Source organism: Mytilus trossulus, chromosome 1 (genome assembly GCF_036588685.1).
Source record: "Mytilus trossulus isolate FHL-02 chromosome 1, PNRI_Mtr1.1.1.hap1, whole genome shotgun sequence".
NCBI classification, from domain to species: domain Eukaryota; kingdom Metazoa; phylum Mollusca; class Bivalvia; order Mytilida; family Mytilidae; genus Mytilus; species Mytilus trossulus.
Window position 1 is genome coordinate 103,354,028 of NC_086373.1, and position 22,448 is coordinate 103,376,475.

Sequence of the window (22,448 nt, forward strand, 5' to 3'; positions counted from 1 at the left end):
TAGATGACAATATTTATTTGTTATACAGCTGTAGCAGACAAGATAGAAGAATTAGAAGACTTGTTACAGAGACTGGAGGAATTCCAGGACAACATGAGGGAATCAGAGTCTACGTTAGATAGATATAAAGATAAACTTGACACTCATCTCAAACAGGGTAGTTCATCTAAAGATCCCAAGCACATAGATAAAATTAAGGTAAATACAGTATGAGTATCAATATAATTATCTCACATTCTATTTCTTTTAAGTATTCTTTTTCAGTGATGATTTGAATTGGAAGAGAATTCATGAAGTATACCATATATGATAGGATTATTTGCAATAATATTTGTGAATATTGCCCTGGTTAAGTTCCATTGAGCTTGCAAGTGCAGTATATACACTACGTCAAGGGTTAATATAAACCAAAAACTATTGCATTCTTACTTTTCATGTTCTTTACAGGAAGTGTTATGCTATACAATGATTTGAGTTTTGTTGCTGGCTAATATTAGGTATATTTGCTATTGACATATACTAGTGAAAATTCAATAAAATCACTTAAAAAATTTATGTAAATTTTTCTTATATTGGGTTCATTTGCATTTGACAAATTACAACAATTTGATTTAACTATTTATTTTACACAGGCATGGCAAGAAGATGTAGATGCCATCACATCACAGGTAGATTATGCTGAGGCATTACTGGATGGGTTACAAGTCCAAGGGGACATTACTGCTCCTCTGGTCACCAATCTAGAGAAAGCAAAACAGAAACATGATCAGCTACAACAAGAGCTGGCAGACGTAGTTGAAGAAATGGAGAGTGGTGCTATGGTTCTAACACAATATCAGGTAGGTCAGAGGTCAAGGTCATATCTTGTAATAACCTCCATTCATAAGTATGAAGTTAAGGTGCTCTTGCAAAGGCTTAAATGTTTTATTTAGTAAACATCATATATTTTAATACTGTAATTTCTTTCTCTGTTACATAAAAACATATTTTTATTAAGAATTATCATTGCAAACCAGAAACTCTTGATATGAGTGTATATGTAGAGGGTATTAGAATTTTTTTGTCAGATTTATTATTAGAAGATGTATTTACAGGATCTTGTCCAGAATGTAGGTACAGAACTGGCTCATTTAGATGCTGAATTTACTTCACTTGACCCTATTGGACGAGACGAATCCATGTTGAGAGGCCAACAAAGGGAAAACGAGGTTGGTATAATTTCAGTTATTTTATGTTTTACATAAATGTACATATAGTAAATTGTAAATATTTTCTTGTAAATTTTATTCAATGTTTTTCAGTAAATTAAGTTTTGAGTATAGTGGTCAACATTTAGTGCATCAAATATCCCCCTTTTATACAGGGGAAAACAATCTGTTTACCAACTCTAAATCTATGAAAATATGCCTACATATATATTCTTCATATTACCTAGAGACAAAGTCAAACTAAACAGGTTATCCAGAGTGTAGCCTTATGTTTGGAATAGTAAATGTTGACTACATTTGATTTATTGCACTCCAATTTCTTAAATTATCATGTATAATTATATTTTAAAGGACTTAGTGGTAGAAATAGAGGTATGATATTTGTTTCTGTTGCTTTGCACTTGGATGATGATAATGACTAAGTGTTTGAGTGCTTTTAATTTAGATTTGTGGGATTAATCAACCAAACAGGGACAGGCAGATTTAAGACTTTGGAAAATTAAATAAAAAAAATCCTTATTAGTTTGAATATAGACAAATTATACATAACCTCATATTTTTTTTAAAGTCGGAAGTTCTTCAAGTCAGGTTGAAGTAAATGAAGGTGTCTTTAATTTTAATAGATATTATTGATGACTACCATCGAGTAACATTATTAACATTTTGGTGAAGGAATATTGAGATTATCCACACAAATCAGAAATAGTACATTGATCACCAAATGGCACAGAATTACTTTGACTTGAACTTAACTTTGTTAAAAAAAAAAAAATACAATGATATTTTTAGATAGAGTAGGATGCATAGATGTCAACAAATACGAGAGTGAGCTTCTCAATACTTATCATCTAAAAACAATTTTTATTTTGTCTGAAATTGGTTAAAGATTTTGTTCATTGATGATTTAACCTTGAACGATAAGAAAGAAAATTACAAAGCAATGCATATTTTTCAGAGGCCTAAAACGAATTCTTATGATGAAGTTTCCCCTTGACCCTTTAGTTGTTTTTAAAAGTTGACATCTATGATGATACAAAGTCTTAAGCCTGCCTATTAATTTCAAACTGTAGTCAAAACTGGCTTTAAATGCACAAAGCTGCTAGTCAAACACATTTTGAATGAGTTATTAAAAAAAATATCTGATTAATCTGTTCTAAAGAAATACTGAAACATTCTAAAGATCAGTGTTTTGTTAGTCTTAAATTTCTAGTACTTTTTGTATAACATTGATACTCAATGTATCATGCCATTTTACAGAATGGTTGTATCCTAGTAAGTTATTCTTGTCAAATCTTTATTTTATTATTTGTGGAAAATGAAATATATACACCTCCTTGTTTACATTCTGAACAGCATGTAAAATAGCTTTCATTCTAGAACACTACCATTTTCTATGTTTAGTTTGGGCAAATGATTGTATTCACATAGGTTCCATTGCTATAGACTGTACTTTGTCAACATCTTTAGTTCAGCGAGACTAGAGACACAATGACAAATAAATTTTTGTACATTTTCAAATTACTTTCAAACTCTGAAGAAGTCTACAAAGATTATAGAAAAACGAAAAATATTTATGAAATCTCAAATGAGAGGTAATATTTGGTGAGAAAAAAAACACCTCGTTTGATTCTGATTACAAAGTGAACTTGCTTTTATTAAGATGGCTTATGTTGCTGATGGTTTTATTTATTTTATGGCCTATTTTTTGCTAAGCACCAAATTATAAAGGGTTCTCACTATGTTTAGCTTATTTGTTATGTTATTGCTAGTATGGGACAGTGAAAAATAGCTTCAAAGGCACAAATTCATTTTCACACAAACAAAGATAGGAAAACAAAATGATTCTGTTAAGAATTTGTTCTAAAGACTCCTTTTATTTGAAAATAAGTTGTTCTGATCTTTTATGAAACCTGCCGAATCTTGGTAATCGGGTAAATCCTCTTCATTTTATGTATACTAAAACAAAGGGTTTGTTTCAATTAAGAAGTTTGACTGTGATTAACAATTAAAAGTAGTTCATGTAGTTTACATCTAGAAATGTGTGACATTGATATTTAAAACATGGATGGTGTCGATAAAATGTATGTTATTTATAAGATAGTGCTAGATGCATCTATTTTTAATTGTTTGGTTAAAACAAAATTGCTATTGATTAATTGTTGGAAACAAAAATGTAAAATGGATATTATAAAGGTTAACAGAAATAAATTTTATGTTCTCTTAATGATATCTCTTTTCTTGATACATGAATGAAAACATTGCTTCTGTCATAAAAAAAAAAAAGACTATAACTCTTTGTACTATTTTTAGGAGTTCATTTCTAAGCTGCATGACATTGAGGCTAAGATAGATGATGTCAAACGTAAGACAGACAGCCTCAAATCCTCAGGTTACCTTACTGATACTGGGGTTTTATCTCCTGTAAGTATGACATCACCAGATAATGATTAAGGAGAATATTTCGCCTTAAAAAAAAACTTCTTATATAGCAGATTTCCAGATTCATGTAAACGTTAAGTTCCATATGATAAACATATGTGTTGTTATTGAAGCACATAGGTACCATATGATAAACATATGTGTAGTTGTTGAAGCACATAGGTTCAAGATTGCTATGTACAATTCTTTTCAAATTTGAAATGTAGAATGTTTTTAGATTTTTTTTCAAGCTATTTTTTGGTCACAAAATTTTATCTCAACACAATATTTTTGTTGCAGATGAAACAAATTCAAAAGCAGTTTGACAACTTGAAAGACAAGGCAGAAAAACGTAAAGAAGACCTTGCTCAAACATTCCGTAAGATGGAAGGTGTGGATGATAACCTACGTAGAATGAGAACTAGCATTGATAGAGCCTCAGCAGAATTAGATATGCATGAACCCATTGGTCATGATGTGGAACCAATCAAAAGACAACAAGAGGAACTTAAGGTATGTGTATAAATGTTTATCATTTCTGAATCAGCTGTGTTGTTGTATATTACTTTTCATTACATTGTTTAAAATCATACTATCATAAAAGTTTAGACTCTTGGTAAAAACTTCATTTTGTTAACATTTATAGACATTTTTTGATAATTGTCTATTAATCTTTTTTCAAAATTATTTCAGCAGTTAAAGAGAAATATGTTAATGAATGATATCCAAGTCAACTTTTACCTAGCAAAATTTAAAACTTGACAAAGTTGTATTTTATATGTCATTGTATTCACAGTTATTCCAGAAATCTGTATTGGAGCCATTATTGAAGAGAGTAGAATCTGTGCAAGGTGATGCTCAGACTCTGGTACAAACATCAGCCCCTGGTGTCAATACTGGAGGACTCGAGTCAGATCTAGAAATCATGGTCGATAAATGGTCAGAACTGAACGAAAAGGTACAGAATACATATATTTGGTTACTCTCACACTTTTGAATACATGGTTAGTTCGCTGAATTCCTAGTTTTTAAATTCAGAATTTAGTTTGGGTAATTATTTTAGTTATTTTATTTGATTTTTTATGAGATATGATTAGCATCCATTAGTTTGAAATGAGAGGTAGTAAAGTTTTTCTTAATGGACTATGATAAACAAATGTATGAAGCTTTTACATAGGTGTTTAGAAAGAGATCAAGTGAAAACAAGCATGGGCATAGATAATAATAACTGCCTTAATAGAAAGGTGATTAGAAAGAAACTGAAAAATTGCCTGTTGAAGAATAAGAAATAGAACTATTTCTTAGTTTCTAGATTATAACTAACAGCTTGTTGCATGAATTTTAGGTCTTGGAACGTGAGCATAACTTAGACAATGCATTGTTACAAGCTGGTAAATTCAATGATGCTTTAGACTCGCTCCTCAGTTGGCTAAAAGAAACAGAAGATATGGTTCAGAACCAAAAATCTGCATCCACTGACTACAAAGTGGTTAAAGCTCAATTACAAGAACAAAAAGTAAGTAAGGAAGTGGTGATGATTGGTGATAAGGGACTGTCATACATGTCATAGTATGTTGTACTTGATGTTTTCATTGTTTCAATAGAGATTCAGAATCAAAACTTTTTCAAGGTAAGAGCTTATTATTTTATAATGAATCTGAACAAATTTTGTTTCAATGTTAGAAAATAAGAATCAACTTACAAAATAAAAAAACAGTGTATTTTTGAAGATAGCTAATAAAAGCTTAACAATTCACTATTGAGAAACCGTATCTAGATAAAGTACTTTATAAATCAAAACATTTGTTCATGATCTGATGACATTGTTTTCAGTTCTTGATGAAGATGTTAGATGATAGAGAAAGCAGTGTTAAATCAGCAAAACAACTTGCCGATAATCTATTGAAAAACCTTGACTCTAGAGAGCAAAAGGCTATACAGAATCAGTCAGCCCAGTTACAGCAGAGATGGGACGTGTTACGACAGAATGCTGCAAATCGTTTAGACAAGTTAGAGGACGTGGTTGGATTAGCTAGGGATTACCAGGAAGTCAGGGACCCTCTGTGCCAATGGCTAGACATGACGGAGAAAAAGTTTGCTGCTTTAGAACCGTCAGCAATGGATACTGAAGGCATAGAAAACATCATTACTTCATTAAAGGTAAGCAAAATAATTCTAGTGACTAGACATGACAGAGAAAAAGTTTGCTGCTTTAGAACCGTCAGCAATTGATACTGAAGGCATAGAAAATATCATCACTTCACTAAAGGTAAAGGAATTATTCTCCGTGTCTATGTCTAGCTCCAGCTTTTCATTTGAATAACTTTGTTAAAAACAAAATTCTTTATACGTGTTATCTCAGATGTGTTATTTAATGCATTTTATTTAGAGAAATGAATTATAATAGCTTAGTTTTAATATTTAAAAAATCATTTATCTCATGTTACAGAAACCACTTTTTAACAGTAAAAAAGTATTCTAAATAATCTTGTAATTTATTTTAACAGGATATGGAAGATGACATTGCTAATCAAGATTACAACTTCCAGAACTTAGGAGACAAATCTGACAACTTACAGAAATATTGTTCAGGTAGGAACAACTGAATATTTAAAACTTTTGTATAATAGACTGTGGGGGATTGCAAACAGATTTTGACACAAGAACAAAATGCTATAATGAATTAAACAATTTTATTTTGCATTTTATAAGTTGATCATAGTATAATGTTTATATGTCTTATTAAGGATATTATAAGATAAGATAAGGCTTGACAGTGTTTTACTTATTGAGGATGAATATTCCTTTGATATCTTTTGTCTTACTTTACATGAATGTATTACCAGCAAATATGACTTTGGTATAGGAGTCTTTCTTTTCAGTTTGATTTTCCATTCCTGTGCCTGTAATTTGAAGATGGTTTTATAGAGAAATGATTCTACGTAATGTAGAAATATTGCCTAGTTGCTACTGTGTTTAAACAGTAAGAACATACTGAAAATATTTACTGTCATTTTTCTACCAATATATTGCTAAGCATAGGTCAAAGATTTGACTACTAGAAAGAAAAAATATATACATACCTGCCAACATTTCATTATGTCCATGGGTTTTTTATGTGCAATATGGTTCTCAAAGTTCTACAAAACCTTTACAGGGGTCTTCAAAAAATCAAAAAATTTAAAATTATGTATTTGCTGCTTCAAACTATAACAATCTTATACCAAAGGTAAAATTGATTGTTTTGTTTTGGACAGAATCGCACTTTCAATATTTTAATTTTGGAGCCTCCATGGGGGAAATCCCTCACAAAGAATGACGGTTGGAAGGTCTTTATTTTGAAAGTATGTTAAATATTTAACAACATAAAAACATTACCTTATAGGACCTGATGCTGATACATTAGACAAGAAAACCAAAGCATTCCAGAGTAGATTCTCAGATCTCTGTAACAAAGTCTCAGATTCTACGGAACAAATGGAAGAAGCTTTACCTCTTGCCAAAAACTTTAATGTAGCACATGCTAAATTCCTAGACTGGGTCCTATCAGTAGAACCACAACTAAGAGCCAAGGAAGCCACAGGACCAGAAGCTTTTGAACAAGTACAGGTGAGACAAACTATTTTAGGATCAAAATGACTATTAAAAGTCAAAAATATTTTTTTTTTACAAAAAGGCAGATCACGATATGAAAGAAAAAATAATTACTCTTGAGGTGTAAACACAAAAATGAAACAGAAATTTTTCTTCTTTTTGAAATGGGTTTAGAGAATTAAGATTTTTGAACTGCTTTTCTTAGAAGTACATCACCTTTCACTTTTGTTTTAGAACTTTGTTCAACAGTTACAAGAGATTCAGGCTGTGATAGAGACACTGAATAACGATGGTAACCTGTTAGCTGAGCTTGCTCCTGGTGATGCTGGGCTTAGAGTGGAAGATACTATCAATAAAAACATGAAACGATATGATGCTGTCAATGACAACATACAGAGAAGGTCACAGAAACTTAGGTCAACAAAACAAAGGTCATCTGAGGTAAGAATAGAGGTCAAATAGTATACATAATGTAAAGGGCATCTAGTGTAAGAATAGGGGTCAAATTATATCCATAATTCGAGGTTATCTGAGCTAGGATCCATGATACATAGGTTATTCTATGCAAGAAATACAAAAGATGAACAAATGTATACAAATGTATATAAATGAAAGCGGATGCAGACAAAATCTGCAATTAAGCAAGTAAATGTTAAAAATTTCAATGCTTGAAAAACTAATACAAAATATGAAAAGGTAGCAATACATTTTACTTATGTTGTTTCCAGATTGTAAATGATATGAATGACTTGATAGAATGGTTTGATGATGAGGCTAAAAAGATCAAATCTGCTGAAGATGTTAGTAGTGATCCTGTCAAACTCAACAAGCAGATAGCTGAACAAAAGGTATGCACAAAGATTATTATACAGATAAAAAGAATGGTCATGGTTGAAATATGTTATCATATTTGTACATACTCACATAGTTAAAATGTGTCTATTCTGAATCATTGTATTATGCCAAATGATATAGCATCTGATTACAATCCTGTTTTATATATTTAAAAAATATATTTTTGAGACAAAAAGTTGATAAGAAGTACAATAACTACCTTTACATAGATAAACTTTATTTTATATAAGTAAGGAAAAAGCCATTTCTTTGTGATAAAATAAATATCACTGCCTAATAAGTTTGATAGAATTCTTTGAGCAACAAATATTTTAGATACTCTTTCCATATTACAGGCAATTAATGACGACATCAGCAGCCAAAAAGCCAAAGCCAGAGAATTCATAACCAAGGGTAAAAAATTATTACGAGAATCGTCCTTTGAGGATGATCCACAATTAAGAGAAAGAGTTGAACATTTAAAACAGAAAATGGATGCTGTAGGTAAACTAGGTGTAGACAGATTGAGTCAGCTAGAACAGACTCTGCCATTGGCTAAAGCTTTTTATGATACACATCAGGACTTGGTCACATGGTTCGCAGAAGTGAATCCCACGCTTGCTGAGTTGGACGTTATGTCCATTGATGCAGATCATGTGAAGAGACAACAAGATCAAGTCAAGGTATGCACATTTTATTAATAGCTTTGTAATTAAAAATTATTTCAAACATAATACATTTAAGTACATACATATATATTGGGAACAAATGTCACTTGTATAGTCTGTACCATACCAATGTAAATGGTTTATGGAGGCAATAAAGATATATATATTTATAAAAGTAATCAGTGAAAAATAAGCAATATATCAAAGGCTTAATTTTGCAAAGCATTTTTTTATGGCATGCCAAAAAAACTGTACAGTAAGTAAACAAAATCAGGTAAAATTTTAAAAGTTATCATCTCCATTTCATTAATAGGTATTAAAACAAGAAGTGCAGGACCACAAACCAGTGATTGACAGACTTAACAAGACAGGAAATGCATTAGTCAAACTTTGTGGGGAACATGATTGTCTCAAGGTTCAGAAGATGCTTGATAAGGACAACAAAAAATTGGATGATATGAGAAACTCGCTGAGAGACAGATCAATGTCTATTGATGAAGCTTTGCAACAATCAGCTGAGGTATAAAATCACCACAAACTTAATTTTGGAAAAAACATTCTTTTTAAATTTTAGATATAAGATGTTACAATTTTAAGATTCCGAAGGAAAATATCTAAAAAATTAGTGTAGCCAAGAGGTGATTTAAAATATGATAAGCATGTAAACAGTAAATTATTTTAGTTTGATCATGTTTTGATAGATTTTTGTTTCAACTGTATTGATATAGATCTTTTATATGTAAACAATACAGAGATACTGCTTACTGATAAATATTCATGATCTTGTCCAAGGATTTAAAAGTACTGCAGATTTAGAAATCAAATTTAATAAACACAAATATATTAATTCCTGCATACAAATAATGTGAGAGAACTTTTTAATGACAGTTCTAATTAATTGAATCCTGATTCATTCTCAGTAGTAAATATATTTTATCATATTTGACATCTAATTGTAGTTCACAGACAAATTAGAAGACATGTTAGAGACCTTAGCAACAACAAGTGAACAAGTGGAGAATGCTGAGCCAGTGTCTGCTCATCCTGACAAACTCAGAGAACAATTGGCAGAAAATAAGGTTACATTCTAAACATTCTATGCTATCACACTTTCAATTTTGAATCATAACTATCTATGTTTTACAATGACAAACTACTAGTTGTGTATTCAGACTGTTAAAGGGAATATACAGTTCCCTATCATATAACAAAAACATTAGATGATTAAATCCATAGTTAAACCCTTATGACAGATTATACAATGTTTTCATTACTGCACTGTGGAAGTTGACTGATCTTTTAAATCATCAATCAAATCCCAATAATCGGTTATACAAAGTTTCCATTATTGTAGTGTGCAAGTTATCAATCTTTGAATATATTTTATAGTACTTTTAAAAGTGGAAGTTGACAAATATTGTAGTATATTTTATAGTACTGAATGGTAAAAATATATTTTGAATGGTTTTTGTAGGCATTGTTGGAAGACATGGACATGAGACAGACTGCTTTACAGTCCATTAAATCTACTGCTGAGGATCTGATCAATCAAGCTGGCAGTGACCAGGACGAGGCAGTTAAAGGTATAATCTTCTTCTTATTGGGAATGCCTTGGAGAAATGTATCGAATTGTTATTTGGATGGGGAGTTGTCTCATTGGCACTCATACCACATCTTCCTATATCTATTTAACAGCAGTTACGCTTTGATTTGTCTCCAACCAGTAAAGTTGATCCTTTTAGTTGTTTTTTTTTAATGCTGAGACCTTTTTCTTTTTTTTTTTTATTAGTATGTCACTGTTAAAAAATACTGCATTTAAAACAAATATCTTCTGTTTTAGATGTACAACAAAAGTTAAATGAACTGATAGATCTGTACGAGGGTATCAAGGATGCCACACATTCCCGTACTCAAGCTCTGGAGGAAACACTGGATGTGTCAGAACGATTCTGGGATGACCTACATTCTCTGGCTGGTACAATCAAAGACCTACAAAATGCCATAGTCCAGCAGGACCCACCAGCTTTAGAACCAGCAATCATCAGAGAACAACAGGATTATATGGAGGTACATTTCAATACTACATATATGTTTATCATTATCCAGGGGTTGCATATAGTTGTTGTATAAAGTGATTGAAAAATTCCTTTTATTATGGGGGTTCCTTCTTTTGTCCTCTTTTATTTTCTGCTATTGTCAAAATTTGTGAAACTTTCGCTGAATGTGATTCTAATGATGTAATTTTTATCCTATTTAATTTCTTCATCCTAATTTGTGATAGTTTCCCCAAGCAAATTCTATAAGCTGTATTCCTTTGGACTAAAAATCTTTTTATAAAAATGACCAGGGCTCGACATTACCGTTTGTCCGATTGTCCGGGACAAGTGGAAATAGGTGTCGGGCAAGTAGATTCATCATACTACTTGCCCGATGGGACAAGTGAAAAAATCGATGTCAGATGTTTATAGATCAAATTCAAGACTTATACATTCCTAAAAACATGAATGATTGTTTAATTGATCATACAAAATGAAATAAATATTTATTGATTGAACCAGAGACATGTAAACTTGTATAATATGTCTCTGATTGAACGTATTTGAACATGCTGGCAGCCATTGACCAGGGGAATTAAGTAAAGGGGAAGTAACCCAATGTTAATGTTTCTTCTTAGTATAAGCCTCCTTGAATTAGGAGCACCTCCATATGCATGATATGGAGTTCTACCATTGTTTACCTTAACTTTAAAATTTTAAATTAAAGATTGTGTCATTTGATTTTGCTTTTAGGCATAACATTAAATTAAGAAAGGTTTTATTAAATAAGATCTATATGTTAAAATAATAAGTTAAGATGTAAAATTAAAAAAAATCTAAAAAGGCAGATTTTTTACTAAAATTTTTTATGTACTTCCTGATCATATATCATGTATATCAATGTATGTAAAAATCAAAATAAATTGTAAAATCTTGTTTGGCACCATCAATAAATTAAAAAGGTTTATTTATAAAAAGGTGCCAGGTGTATTTGGTTTAAACCATACCACTACTTCAGAATGAATATATATAGGTCCATGAATAGGAGAACCTAGTGGGATGGAAAGAGATATGATTTAATGATTGACACATGATAGTGACAATGAGTCAGAGAGCTCATACTAGCAAATAAGCCTTCAGTATGAAATAACAAAATGAATTTTGATGTGGTATTCATATAAACATAATAAAATGACCCCTTTATTGATCTTTATTAGGTACAATCAAAGGGCAAGTGTTATTATTGCATATCACATATATTATCAATATGGAGGAATTACAATTAAAAATTCGGACAAGTGAGTTCAGAGTTCGGACAAGTTGATTTTCTTGCAACTTGTCCGAAGGGACAAGTTAGAAAAAATGATAATGTAGAGGCCTGATGACATTAAAAGGAAAGAATAGGTTATCTTTTGTGTATTGTACATGTAAATGCATCTTCAGTACTGATTTTTTTCAAAACACTGGAAAAAATTTACACCAGAAACCTCATATTTAATTTACAATTATTTTATTAATAGGCACTGAAGGATGACATTGAAGCAACCCAGGCAGACATAGAAGATGTCAGTCAGACAGGGGATCAGTTGGTTTCACTGTGTGGTGATCCAGAAAGACCAGAGGTGGAGAAAAATGTAAACGACCTTCAATTGACCTTAGGAAATGTGGCAGACAAGTTTGAGAAGAGATCCAAAGACCTGGAAGTAGCTCTGACCAAGGCTGTTCATTTCCAGGATGAACTGATGGTAGATATAAGTTTAATTCTGATTTTTACGACCCACCTACGATAGTAGAGAGGCATTATGTTTTCTGGTCTGTGCCTCCGTTCATCCTTCCGTCTGTCCCGCTTCAGGTTAAAGTTTCAAGGTCGAGGTAGTTTTTGATGAAGTTAAAGTCCAATCAACTTGAAACTTAGTATACATGTGCCCTATGATATGATCTTTCTAATTTAAATGCCAAATTAGAGTTTTGACCCCAATTTTACGGTTCACTGAACATAGAAAATGATAGCACAAAGGAGTAATTTCGGTAATGGCCATATTTGGCCCCAATTATAAAGTTCATAGTTACAAGACAATAAATGTTTTAAGTTGCCTTAAAGACATGTTAGAAAGTTAAACTGAACTGTTTTTGACAAAGTTTAATTCTAACACCTTGATTTTTACATCCAAAAAAGGTCAAGATAAAGGATTTTGGTGAAATTTGACAAAATCAGCTAGATTTCAACCAAATAAAGGACAAGGAAATATAGAGCGCAGGTGTCGACAAGCTTAAGATTCAAATAAGACATGTGAAATGTCTTGACAGACATTATTTTAAAAGATCTTTGTTGTCGACGTATGCACTCTATGTTTCCTGACACATAATCTATGGAAATTTACCATTTTCATTGACTTTTTCATGAAAAGTCAATATGAATACAACTTGTGACGTCACAATGAAACGCAGAAATGTAAAATTTTCAATAAAATGGTTTATATCCTAGCTAGTCAATGTATTAGCTATAATTTATCGTGATATTGGTCGATAAATCTGAAGTTGAAATTTACGCTAAAAAAGGGGGCCATTTTAGGACCTTATCGAACATACTCCTTTCAGGTTAAAGTTTCTGGTCAAGGTAGTTTTTGATAAAGTAGAAGTCCAATCAACTTGAAACTTAGTGTACATGTTCCCTTTGATAACATCATTCTAATTTTAATGCCAAATTAGAGAATTTATTCCAATTTCACGGTCCACTAAACATAGAAAATGATAGTGCGAGTGGGCATCCGTATACTGTGGACACATTCTTGTTAATTTTGTATTCTGTCTTTAAAAAAATTGTTTGCTGTTTAAGGCAAATTTTTTGTAAAGCTCTTATTCTTTGTGATTATCTTTTCTGCAAAAAAACCCGTCTTTATTGTACTCTTAAATCAGTTTTTTATATACACATTTTTGTTAAATATTCAATCCACATAAGATACAACAAAGAATCACATATCACTCCTGTTCTTTTCAATTACTTTCTGATTTACAAAGCACAGTTCTTGAAACTCATGTGATTTGAAAATATAAATATTTTTATGTTATTTTGTTGTAACACTTTCTTATTCAAATAAGTGTATTTCATGCATCAAGGAGACATGACTGACATGTTCTTGTGTTTCATTGTAGAAAATCTTAGTGTGGCTGCAGAAGAATGAGGTTAAAGTGAGAGAGTTTGGCCATGTTGGAACTGACTTTGATACCATCAAAATACAGTGGAACCAAGTTAAAGTGAGTAAAGAAATTCTGTAATATTAACATTGACTTTAATAGCCTCAGGTTAATTTAATTTTGAAATGCACATCTACTGCAGTTAAATTAGAACCGTAAATGTATTTTTTTATGCCAATCAGATACAGTGGAACTATCAAGTATTGGAGAACAAAGCATATTGTTGGTTTTTTTTTAACAAAGTTCAACAATCAAATTTAGTCCATGTTAGTAAAGGTTTTCATAATTGGGATATTGGATTTGATAATCGGGTATTTATATATTGAATTATAAAATATTTTCTTTGTATAATCAGGACATGAAAGCCAAAATAGAACCGAAGCAAGTGGATGTAGAAGCATTAAATCAGAAAGCCAATGACCTTGCCAAGGACAGCACTCCAGAACAGGCAGCCATTGTTAAAGAACCCATGTCAAGTGTCAACAAGAGATGGGACAATCTGCTGGAAGGACTTGGAGATCGGGAGGTAATGTATTTACATTGATTCAGTTATAAGATCTGCAAAAGAATATTATATGGTAGACATATTTGCAAATTGAACAATTATTTGCACTGAAGATAAGGTTCAAATGAAATTCTTGAGAGGGAGTTATTAGAAATGCAGTAAAAGATATGTTGAAATTCATTGAAAAGATGTTGGGTTGGAATTTCATTGCTTTTTGATCCAAGAATATTTGTACCCTAAAGTTAATTGATTGAAAGTTTGTTATTCTATTGTAGAGAAAGTTACAGATGGCCATGTTGAATGTTGGTCAGTTTGAACATGCTCTGAATGAACTTCTTGCCTGGCTGGATAAAACTGACCAGTCTTTAGATGATTCTACTTCAGTGAATGGTGACCACAAATCTATAGAAATAGAACTGGCTAAACTTAAGGTAATAAGTTACTAATATTTTGAGTTCATGAATGATTCATATTTTTGATAAAGAATGGTGAAAAAATGTGTTAACTTTTGACCTAATTATGTACCACAGTTCATCATTGAGAAGAATGAATGGCAGTGCATGTATGAAATATTTTCAATGAAAGGTTAATCTGTTCATTCATTGGTGAGTTTCTAATTTTCATTGATTTTATAGATATCGGTGAACCACAAATATAAGTGTTGAACTAAAACCAGTTTCCTTTAGACATGTTTATAACAGAATTTGTTAAAACCATTAAATCAAGTATCCAAAGCAGAATTTTTCACAAATTCTTAAAAATTCATCGCCACCAAATAAGTCAATCCACATTATGTATGTAACTACTAAAAATTTTATGTAGAACTATGCTATATTGGTATGGAATTTGACATGATATAGCCATTTAACACTGATGTTTTATTAAAGAACAATAAATTATAGTTAAATGTTTTTCATGTTTTCAGGTCATTCAAAATGACGTTGATGGCCACAAAGAAAGTGTAGATTCCTTGAAAGAAGCTGGTGTTCGTGTGGTTGCTAAGGAACATGGTACAGACACTCCTGTGAAAAGGAAACTTAATGAGATCAACACCATGTGGGGCCGTGTACAGGATAAATGTAACAACAAACATAAACGACTAAAGGATGCTCTTAGAGAGGTAAAAAACAACTGGATTTCATTCAATTTAACATTTTTGTATAAATTCTCTATGAATACATTTTGCAGTTAAGAATTATGAAAATTAAACTATTTTCCACGGAAAAAACAATAAAATTTCATATGTCAGTACAGTTTGTTATACTTTACTTTTTCTTTTATTTGCTTTGAACCAACGAGCCACACTTGCTCATATGTCTGTGTTAGAATGTAATTTGATAAAGTTTTGTATTTTTCATTGTTTTTGGAGCACGAGGGAAATTTTACAACACCTTTATTTATTTTTCAGGCCAAGTCCTTTGCTGGTGATCTACAAGACACATTGGCCCATATGTCAGAGTTGGAGGATAATTTGATAACTTCAACACCAGTTGGTGGCTTACCGGAGACAGCCAAAGAACAGTTTGAGAAATTCATGGTAAATACTAAGAGATTTATAAAAATATCATATTTTTGGTTTTTTGTTTTTTTTTAGGAAAAATTTACGAGTTATTAAAAGTTATCCTTATCAGTTAAAAGAGAACGTTTATCAGTTAAAAGAGAACGTGCATTTGTTAACATACATCATAACTTAATTTGTCAAGTTACTTAAATGCCTACCTAAAAAATGAACATCTTTTATGATGGTCCCTGTGAGGGTTTTTTTCACTGTTGTAAATGAATGAATATATAACAAAGATTGTGTGTATTTTAGCATGTGTACAATGAACTAGACAACACAGATAGGAGAATAGGTAAACTAACAGAAGCTGGAAACAAACTGGCAGCTAAAAAGTCTGACACGGCTGCTAATAGTATCAGACAAAGTCTGGGAATACTACATCAAAGATGGGAGAATATCAGGACTAGAGCTGAAGATAGAAAGGTATATCATAGTTGGATGGGTCAATTGCTTTATCATGAATTTACCATTTACCTTGAAAATGCTACATTAATCAGCTATGAAAACATTGTATATATATTATATCAGAAATAACATCTTACCAAGATTTTAGTTTTTATGAAAATTTTACTTTTAATTTTTTGTTTAAGTTGTGAGCTTTATTAATTTGTCTGATTGGTTTTGATTATTGAAGAAGAAATATAGTTATTAAAATGATGACAAATATATTAATCATGTTATTTATTATTAGGCAAAACTAGAGAGTGCTGTAGGACAAGCCAACAGTTTCAGTGATGATCTGAACAGGTTTATAGCCTGGTTAACAGACACCGAGAAGACACTTAACAACCTGAAGCCAGTCAGTCGTCTGCTTGACAGGATAGCAGTTCAAATTGAAGACCACAAAGTAAGAAACCTGCATATTATTTATATACTATAACAGTTTACTGTATACAAAACAGCATCAACCTGTTTCAAGATGAATAAGATGCAAACATATAAAATGTTCTATGAGATATTATTCAAGTGATCTTTTATAATGTTAAGTGAAAGATGTAAAACCATTTTTAGGATAAAATTGTTTACATTACAACATTTTGAGCAAAAATTTAGATGGTCTCATATTTGTATTTCAGTGGAAATTGATATTAAAGATGTGCATTGCTTTTCATTAAGTTAATATGATATAAATTTATTTCTTTATCAGGCATTACAGAAAGATGTGAGTAAGAACAGAGAGACTATGATAGCTCTGGACAAGACAGGAACACATCTGAAATACTTCAGTCAGAAACAAGATGTCATCCTGATCAAAAATCTCCTTGCCAGTGTACAACATCGCTGGGAGAAAATTGTATCTAGGAGTGCTGAGAGAACCAGGCATCTAGAGAAGGGATATAAAGAAGCCAAACAGGTAAAAACATCATAGAAAAACAACTCTTGATTTAGATGTTTTTATGTGAGTTTTATTTTTCATGTTATGGTAACTTGATATGTGTTTACAAGTTTATGATACAGAATGTATTTTATATCACACTGACATTGTCCGAGTAAGACATGGTAATAACGTTATGAATAAAGCCACTATATAGCCTGTTTGTGCGTATGTGGCATAAAGAAATACCCAATTAATCATTATGAATAAATGCTTTGTTGTAATATAGTAGTATCAATAAATATTTTTTAGTTCCATGCAATGTGGAGAGAGTTACTTGTTTGGTAAAGATTGTAATATAGAAGCATCAATAAATATTTTTTAGTTCCATGCAATGTGGAGAGAGTTACTTGTTTGGTTAAGATTGTAATATAGAAGCATCAATAAATATTTTTTAGTTCCATGCAATGTGGAGAGAGTTACTTGTTTGGTTAAGATTGTAATATAGAAGCATCAATGAATATTTTTTAGTTCCATGCAATGTGGAGAGAGTTACTTGATTGGTTAAGATTGTAATATAGAAGCATCAATGATTTTTTTTTAGTTCCATGCAATGTGGAGAGAGTTACTTGATTGGTTAAGAGAAGCAGAGAAGACCCTAGATTCTCATCATCAAGTAGGAAATGATCCAATCAAAATCAAGGCTGAGATTGCAAAACACAAGGTAGATAATCCATTTGTATTCTAAGTTATATTTCTGAAATTTGTACATGAATGATTGGTAGGTAACCGATAAATTGAAGGATTTAAGTATTAAAAACTTTTTCCTTATAAATACATAAAGGAAAGCTTCTCAAAAATAAGGATAACATACCAGGAATCATAAAGGTTACAAAACTTGAATTAATAAATATGAATAAAACTTATAAAATGGTGGTCAATTTTACTTAATACAGAATTTTAAAATACTGATCAAATGTATGATATTTATTGTATGGAATTTTTTGGAAGCCAATAGACCAATACTTATAACAGAATGCTTAGTGAAGTTCTTTCACAGACCAAAATAGTCATTGACTTGCATTATAAAGCTAGTAGCCAGACTGGTTCCTATATTTTACTTTTTTTTACTTAACAGGAATACCAACGAGGTATTGGTACCAGACAGCCATTATATGACAGTATCAACCGATCAGGAAGGACGTTGAAGGACAAATGTCCACCCGAGGATGTCACAGATATACAAAGAATGTTAATAGAACTCAAAACTAAATGGAACACAGTCTGTAGTAAATCTGTTGACAGGTAGGTCCTATTATATTCTGTGTATGGGATTTGTTAATTGCTTGATGTTTGTCCTTTGTCTAAAAATATTAAGAGCTGTGAAATATAATAATTGGGGTATTCTGTAGTCAGTTTTAAAAAATATATATATTTAAAAAGAACAAATTTAAATTGTTATTATCACTTTCTTCTTGATCTTGTAAAATTTAGTTTGAGAAAACTAAACATTTAGCTGGTCAATACTCAAAGCACCACAAGAGTTATCTTTCAGGGTTTTTTTTCAGACAAAGGCAGTTGGAGGAGGCTTTGTTGTTTGCTGGTCAGTTCTCTGAAGCTTTACAAGCTCTGTTGGACTGGCTGGGTAAGGTAGAACCTACTCTGGGTGAGGACCAACCTGTTCACGGAGATATAGATACAGTCAATAACTTAATGGAGTCACATAAGGTAATGTCTAGAAGAAATTACCAATGCAATCATTTGTATATTATTTTTTTTCTCATAGAAACAGCAATTTAGAATAATTCTTCTGCATAAATGCATAAAAACAATATGATAGATATCCACTGTCATTGAAATAAGATATCTTTTACTTTCACACTGTTGTCAAAGCCTGATTTTTGCAACCAATCTTTTTAGGCAGTTTCAAGATATACAGCTTACTATTTGACGTGAAAAAATAGATTCATCTCAATTTTGTTTTACCTTACATTTTAAAGGCATATCAGCAGGAACTTGGTGCCAGAGCAAATACAGTAGAATTTGTAAGGAAACGTGCCAAAGAATTGATGGATAAATCTGAAGGTGACATGTCACAGCAACAAGCTGAACTGATAGAGTTATCTACCCTGTGGGATAGAGTTTGTAAGCTGAGTGTCAACAAACAGGAACGACTAGAACAAGCACACAAACTGGTAAGTATAGAAACTCTTAATAGGATTGTCTCAGTCACAAAGAGATTCAAAGCTTAGTGTTGACAAATGTGAAAGTCCAAACTAGTGCAAAATATTAAGAATTGAGTGTCTTGCTGGTATAAGCATTTTCAAGGAATATTTGAGAAAATCTGATAACTTTAATGTTTGTTAAAATAATTATGTTATTGGACACATATATCCATCAGGGAAGTGACTTATGTAACAATTATACAGAGAAAAAATCCTATGTATTATTTGGTTATTTGGCAATCATGCTTTTCTAATTAGGGCCCCGACTAAAAGTCGGGTCGCCCTATAGTGATCAGTCTGTCCGTCCGTCTGTAACACTTTAACTTTGTGTCCGCTCCATATCTAGAAAACCATTATGATTTCATACTTTATACTTTACATGTTTATTAACCACCACCAGAGGGCGTGTCATGATGTATGTACAACTTTCTAGGTCAAAGGTCAAGGTAAAAAAACTTTGGTTTCAGTTGACAACCCTGTGTCCTGTGGTGATGATCGTGTCCGCTCTATATCTTGAGAACCCTTATGATTTCAAAGTTTATACATGACATCCATTTTAACCATTACCAGAGGGTGTGTCATGATGTATGTACAACTTCCTAGGTCAAAAACTTTGGTTTCAGTTGACAACCCCGTGTCCTGTGATGAAGATCGTGTCCGCTACATATCTAGATAACCGTTCTGATTTTATACTTAATACTTAACATGTTTATTAACCAACACCAGAGGGTGTGTCATGATGTATGAACAACTGCCTAGTTTAAAGGTCAAGGTCAAAAACTTTGGTTTCAGTTGACAACCCTGTGTCCTGTGGTAAAGATCGTGTCCGCTCCATATCTGGATAACCTTTATGATTTCAAAGTTTATACTTGACATCCATTTTAACCACAATCAGAGGGCGTGTCATGATGTATGTACAACTTCCTAGGTCAAAGGTCAAGGTAAAAAAACCTTTGGTTTTAGTTGACAACCCTGTGTCCTGAGTTGAAGATTGTGTCCGCTCTATATCTTGGGAACCGTTTTGATTTCAAATATTATACTTGACATCCATTTTAACCAACACCAGAGGGTGTGTCATGATGTATGTACAATTTCCTAGGTCAAAGGTCTGTCTGTCTGTTGGTCTGTCCATCGCTTACAATTTTGATTCACACTAGATTTATTTACCCAACGTTATTGACAGCGGGGCCCACAGAGATGGCTTCCATCTCAATGATATCTAGTTTGTTTAATGAACTATAAACCATTGCATATATTTAGGCTGAAGAATTCCACAAGAAAGCCCAGGGATTGTTGGAATGGCTGGCATCAGCTGAGAGACAACTAAGATATAGAGGACCAATCCCTGATGAGGAACCTGCTCTTATCAAACATATAGAGGAGCACAAGGTAAATAATAGGATGTACTTTAAGGCCAAAAAATTGACTAAGCAAATTAAATTATCTTTTATATTTATATTGTATTTTGCTGGTTTTTATTGAAAATTGAAGATATTTGAAAAAAAGATTTTTTTATGGATAGAAAATAGGAAAAAATCAAAAATATACAAATGTGTAGGTGAAAGTGAATTGATTCGAATTGAATTGAATATTTCAATGTGCAGTGTTAATGGTTACACTTTTCATTTCCAGAAATTTGAGGAAGAATTAATGAGACAAGAGGCCCACCTGAGAGAGACATTGAACATAGGCCAGGATATAATGAAAAGATGTCATCCTGATGCCCTGTCCACACTTAAACATTGGCTGTCTGCTCTTAAAGCCAGATGGGAAGAGGTGGGTGTTGTTAGATATAGTTATTATAATTCTGCTGTAGGTTAGCTGCTCAAATAGGGTTTATCCTATTGTAGAATAAAGTTTGTCCTCTAGTGGAAGTTTATGTGATGTATAAAGATTGGCCATGCTTTTAGATGACAGATTATTGTAAGAATTACTATCTCTGCATTTGATATTGGACATTGATAACAACTGTTCATAGACTATTGTTTCAACAGTTCTATTTTCCCTTCTTTGGTATACAAACTTCCTGATTTCTAAAATCTCCTTTTAAAGCAGGTATGTAATATTGGTCATATTGGATTTACAATAATTATTCTATTGAAAAAAATGCTTAAATAATACACAAAACAATAAGGTGTACTTATTTTTAATAGTAGATTTCTTTTTTAAGCGAATGGGAAACTGATTAAAATACTTGCCTGATAAAAAAAATAATACATATCTCTATGTTTCAGTTGACTGGTATGTGTAAGACTAGAGGTAAGAAAATGGCTGAAAACCTCTCAACCGTCAGATCTAATACAAGACTTCTGGATGATTTGTTAGCCTGGTTAAATGGAGCAGAGACAACATTGATAAATGTAGACCAAGAACCCATTCCAGGGGACATTCAGGTCATCCATGACCTCATCAAAGACCATCAGGTACAGTACAAGTACTCTTGTTTCTGAATTGTCTCCCCCCTCCATATACTGTTTAAAAGTTTTGGCTTGTTGATTTTATTGAGTATATAATTTTGTGGTTTTGTTTTTCATCAAAATTCCAGAAAATTGATACCCAGAATCTTCTTCTTCTTCTTTGGAAGTCCACCCTATTTGCAGGGTCACCGCATTAAAAATATCCTAGTTTTAGGTTAATTTTTTAAAATGCGTAGTTATTTATAAAATAAATAATAAATAAAATTGTTAGGCTTTAATATGTACTTAGTTTTAGTAAAACAAAATAATAAGGATAAAAGGTAAAAACTTGTATTTACACTGTACATAGCATATTGTCACAAGATTTAAAATTTAAAAAATGGATAAAACCTTAAGTTAATAAGAATATAGGAGTCCACTTATTAAAAGATAAAAATATGTTTATGGTTCATCTATGGCAGTGATGATAAAA

The 22,448-nt window shown here is 31.7% G+C and overlaps 1 protein-coding gene across 2 annotated transcripts in view; it reads left to right on the top strand.

The window, feature by feature from the left end:
* The window catches only part of LOC134694620 (microtubule-actin cross-linking factor 1, isoforms 1/2/3/4/5-like), a 141,132-nt gene that overhangs the window by 102,725 nt on the left and 15,959 nt on the right, over positions 1–22,448 (top strand). For both annotated transcript variants that reach the window (XM_063555665.1, XM_063555660.1), the window contains 34 exons: positions 29–198; positions 633–839; positions 1,095–1,208; positions 1,560–1,580; positions 3,519–3,629; positions 3,927–4,139; positions 4,423–4,584; positions 4,972–5,142; positions 5,460–5,786; positions 6,134–6,218; positions 7,012–7,235; positions 7,455–7,661; positions 7,949–8,068; positions 8,411–8,737; positions 9,036–9,242; positions 9,682–9,801; positions 10,197–10,305; positions 10,563–10,789; positions 12,279–12,503; positions 13,912–14,013; positions 14,309–14,479; positions 14,734–14,889; positions 15,384–15,578; positions 15,867–15,995; positions 16,272–16,442; positions 16,711–16,866; positions 17,167–17,373; positions 17,939–18,058; positions 18,473–18,639; positions 18,903–19,062; positions 19,335–19,529; positions 20,820–20,948; positions 21,192–21,335; positions 21,794–21,982. In XM_063555665.1, the coding sequence (XP_063411735.1) occupies positions 29–198; positions 633–839; positions 1,095–1,208; positions 1,560–1,580; positions 3,519–3,629; positions 3,927–4,139; positions 4,423–4,584; positions 4,972–5,142; positions 5,460–5,786; positions 6,134–6,218; positions 7,012–7,235; positions 7,455–7,661; positions 7,949–8,068; positions 8,411–8,737; positions 9,036–9,242; positions 9,682–9,801; positions 10,197–10,305; positions 10,563–10,789; positions 12,279–12,503; positions 13,912–14,013; positions 14,309–14,479; positions 14,734–14,889; positions 15,384–15,578; positions 15,867–15,995; positions 16,272–16,442; positions 16,711–16,866; positions 17,167–17,373; positions 17,939–18,058; positions 18,473–18,639; positions 18,903–19,062; positions 19,335–19,529; positions 20,820–20,948; positions 21,192–21,335; positions 21,794–21,982 (5,738 nt within the window). The remainder of the gene's footprint in view (positions 1–28; positions 199–632; positions 840–1,094; positions 1,209–1,559; positions 1,581–3,518; positions 3,630–3,926; positions 4,140–4,422; positions 4,585–4,971; positions 5,143–5,459; positions 5,787–6,133; positions 6,219–7,011; positions 7,236–7,454; positions 7,662–7,948; positions 8,069–8,410; positions 8,738–9,035; positions 9,243–9,681; positions 9,802–10,196; positions 10,306–10,562; positions 10,790–12,278; positions 12,504–13,911; positions 14,014–14,308; positions 14,480–14,733; positions 14,890–15,383; positions 15,579–15,866; positions 15,996–16,271; positions 16,443–16,710; positions 16,867–17,166; positions 17,374–17,938; positions 18,059–18,472; positions 18,640–18,902; positions 19,063–19,334; positions 19,530–20,819; positions 20,949–21,191; positions 21,336–21,793; positions 21,983–22,448) is intronic.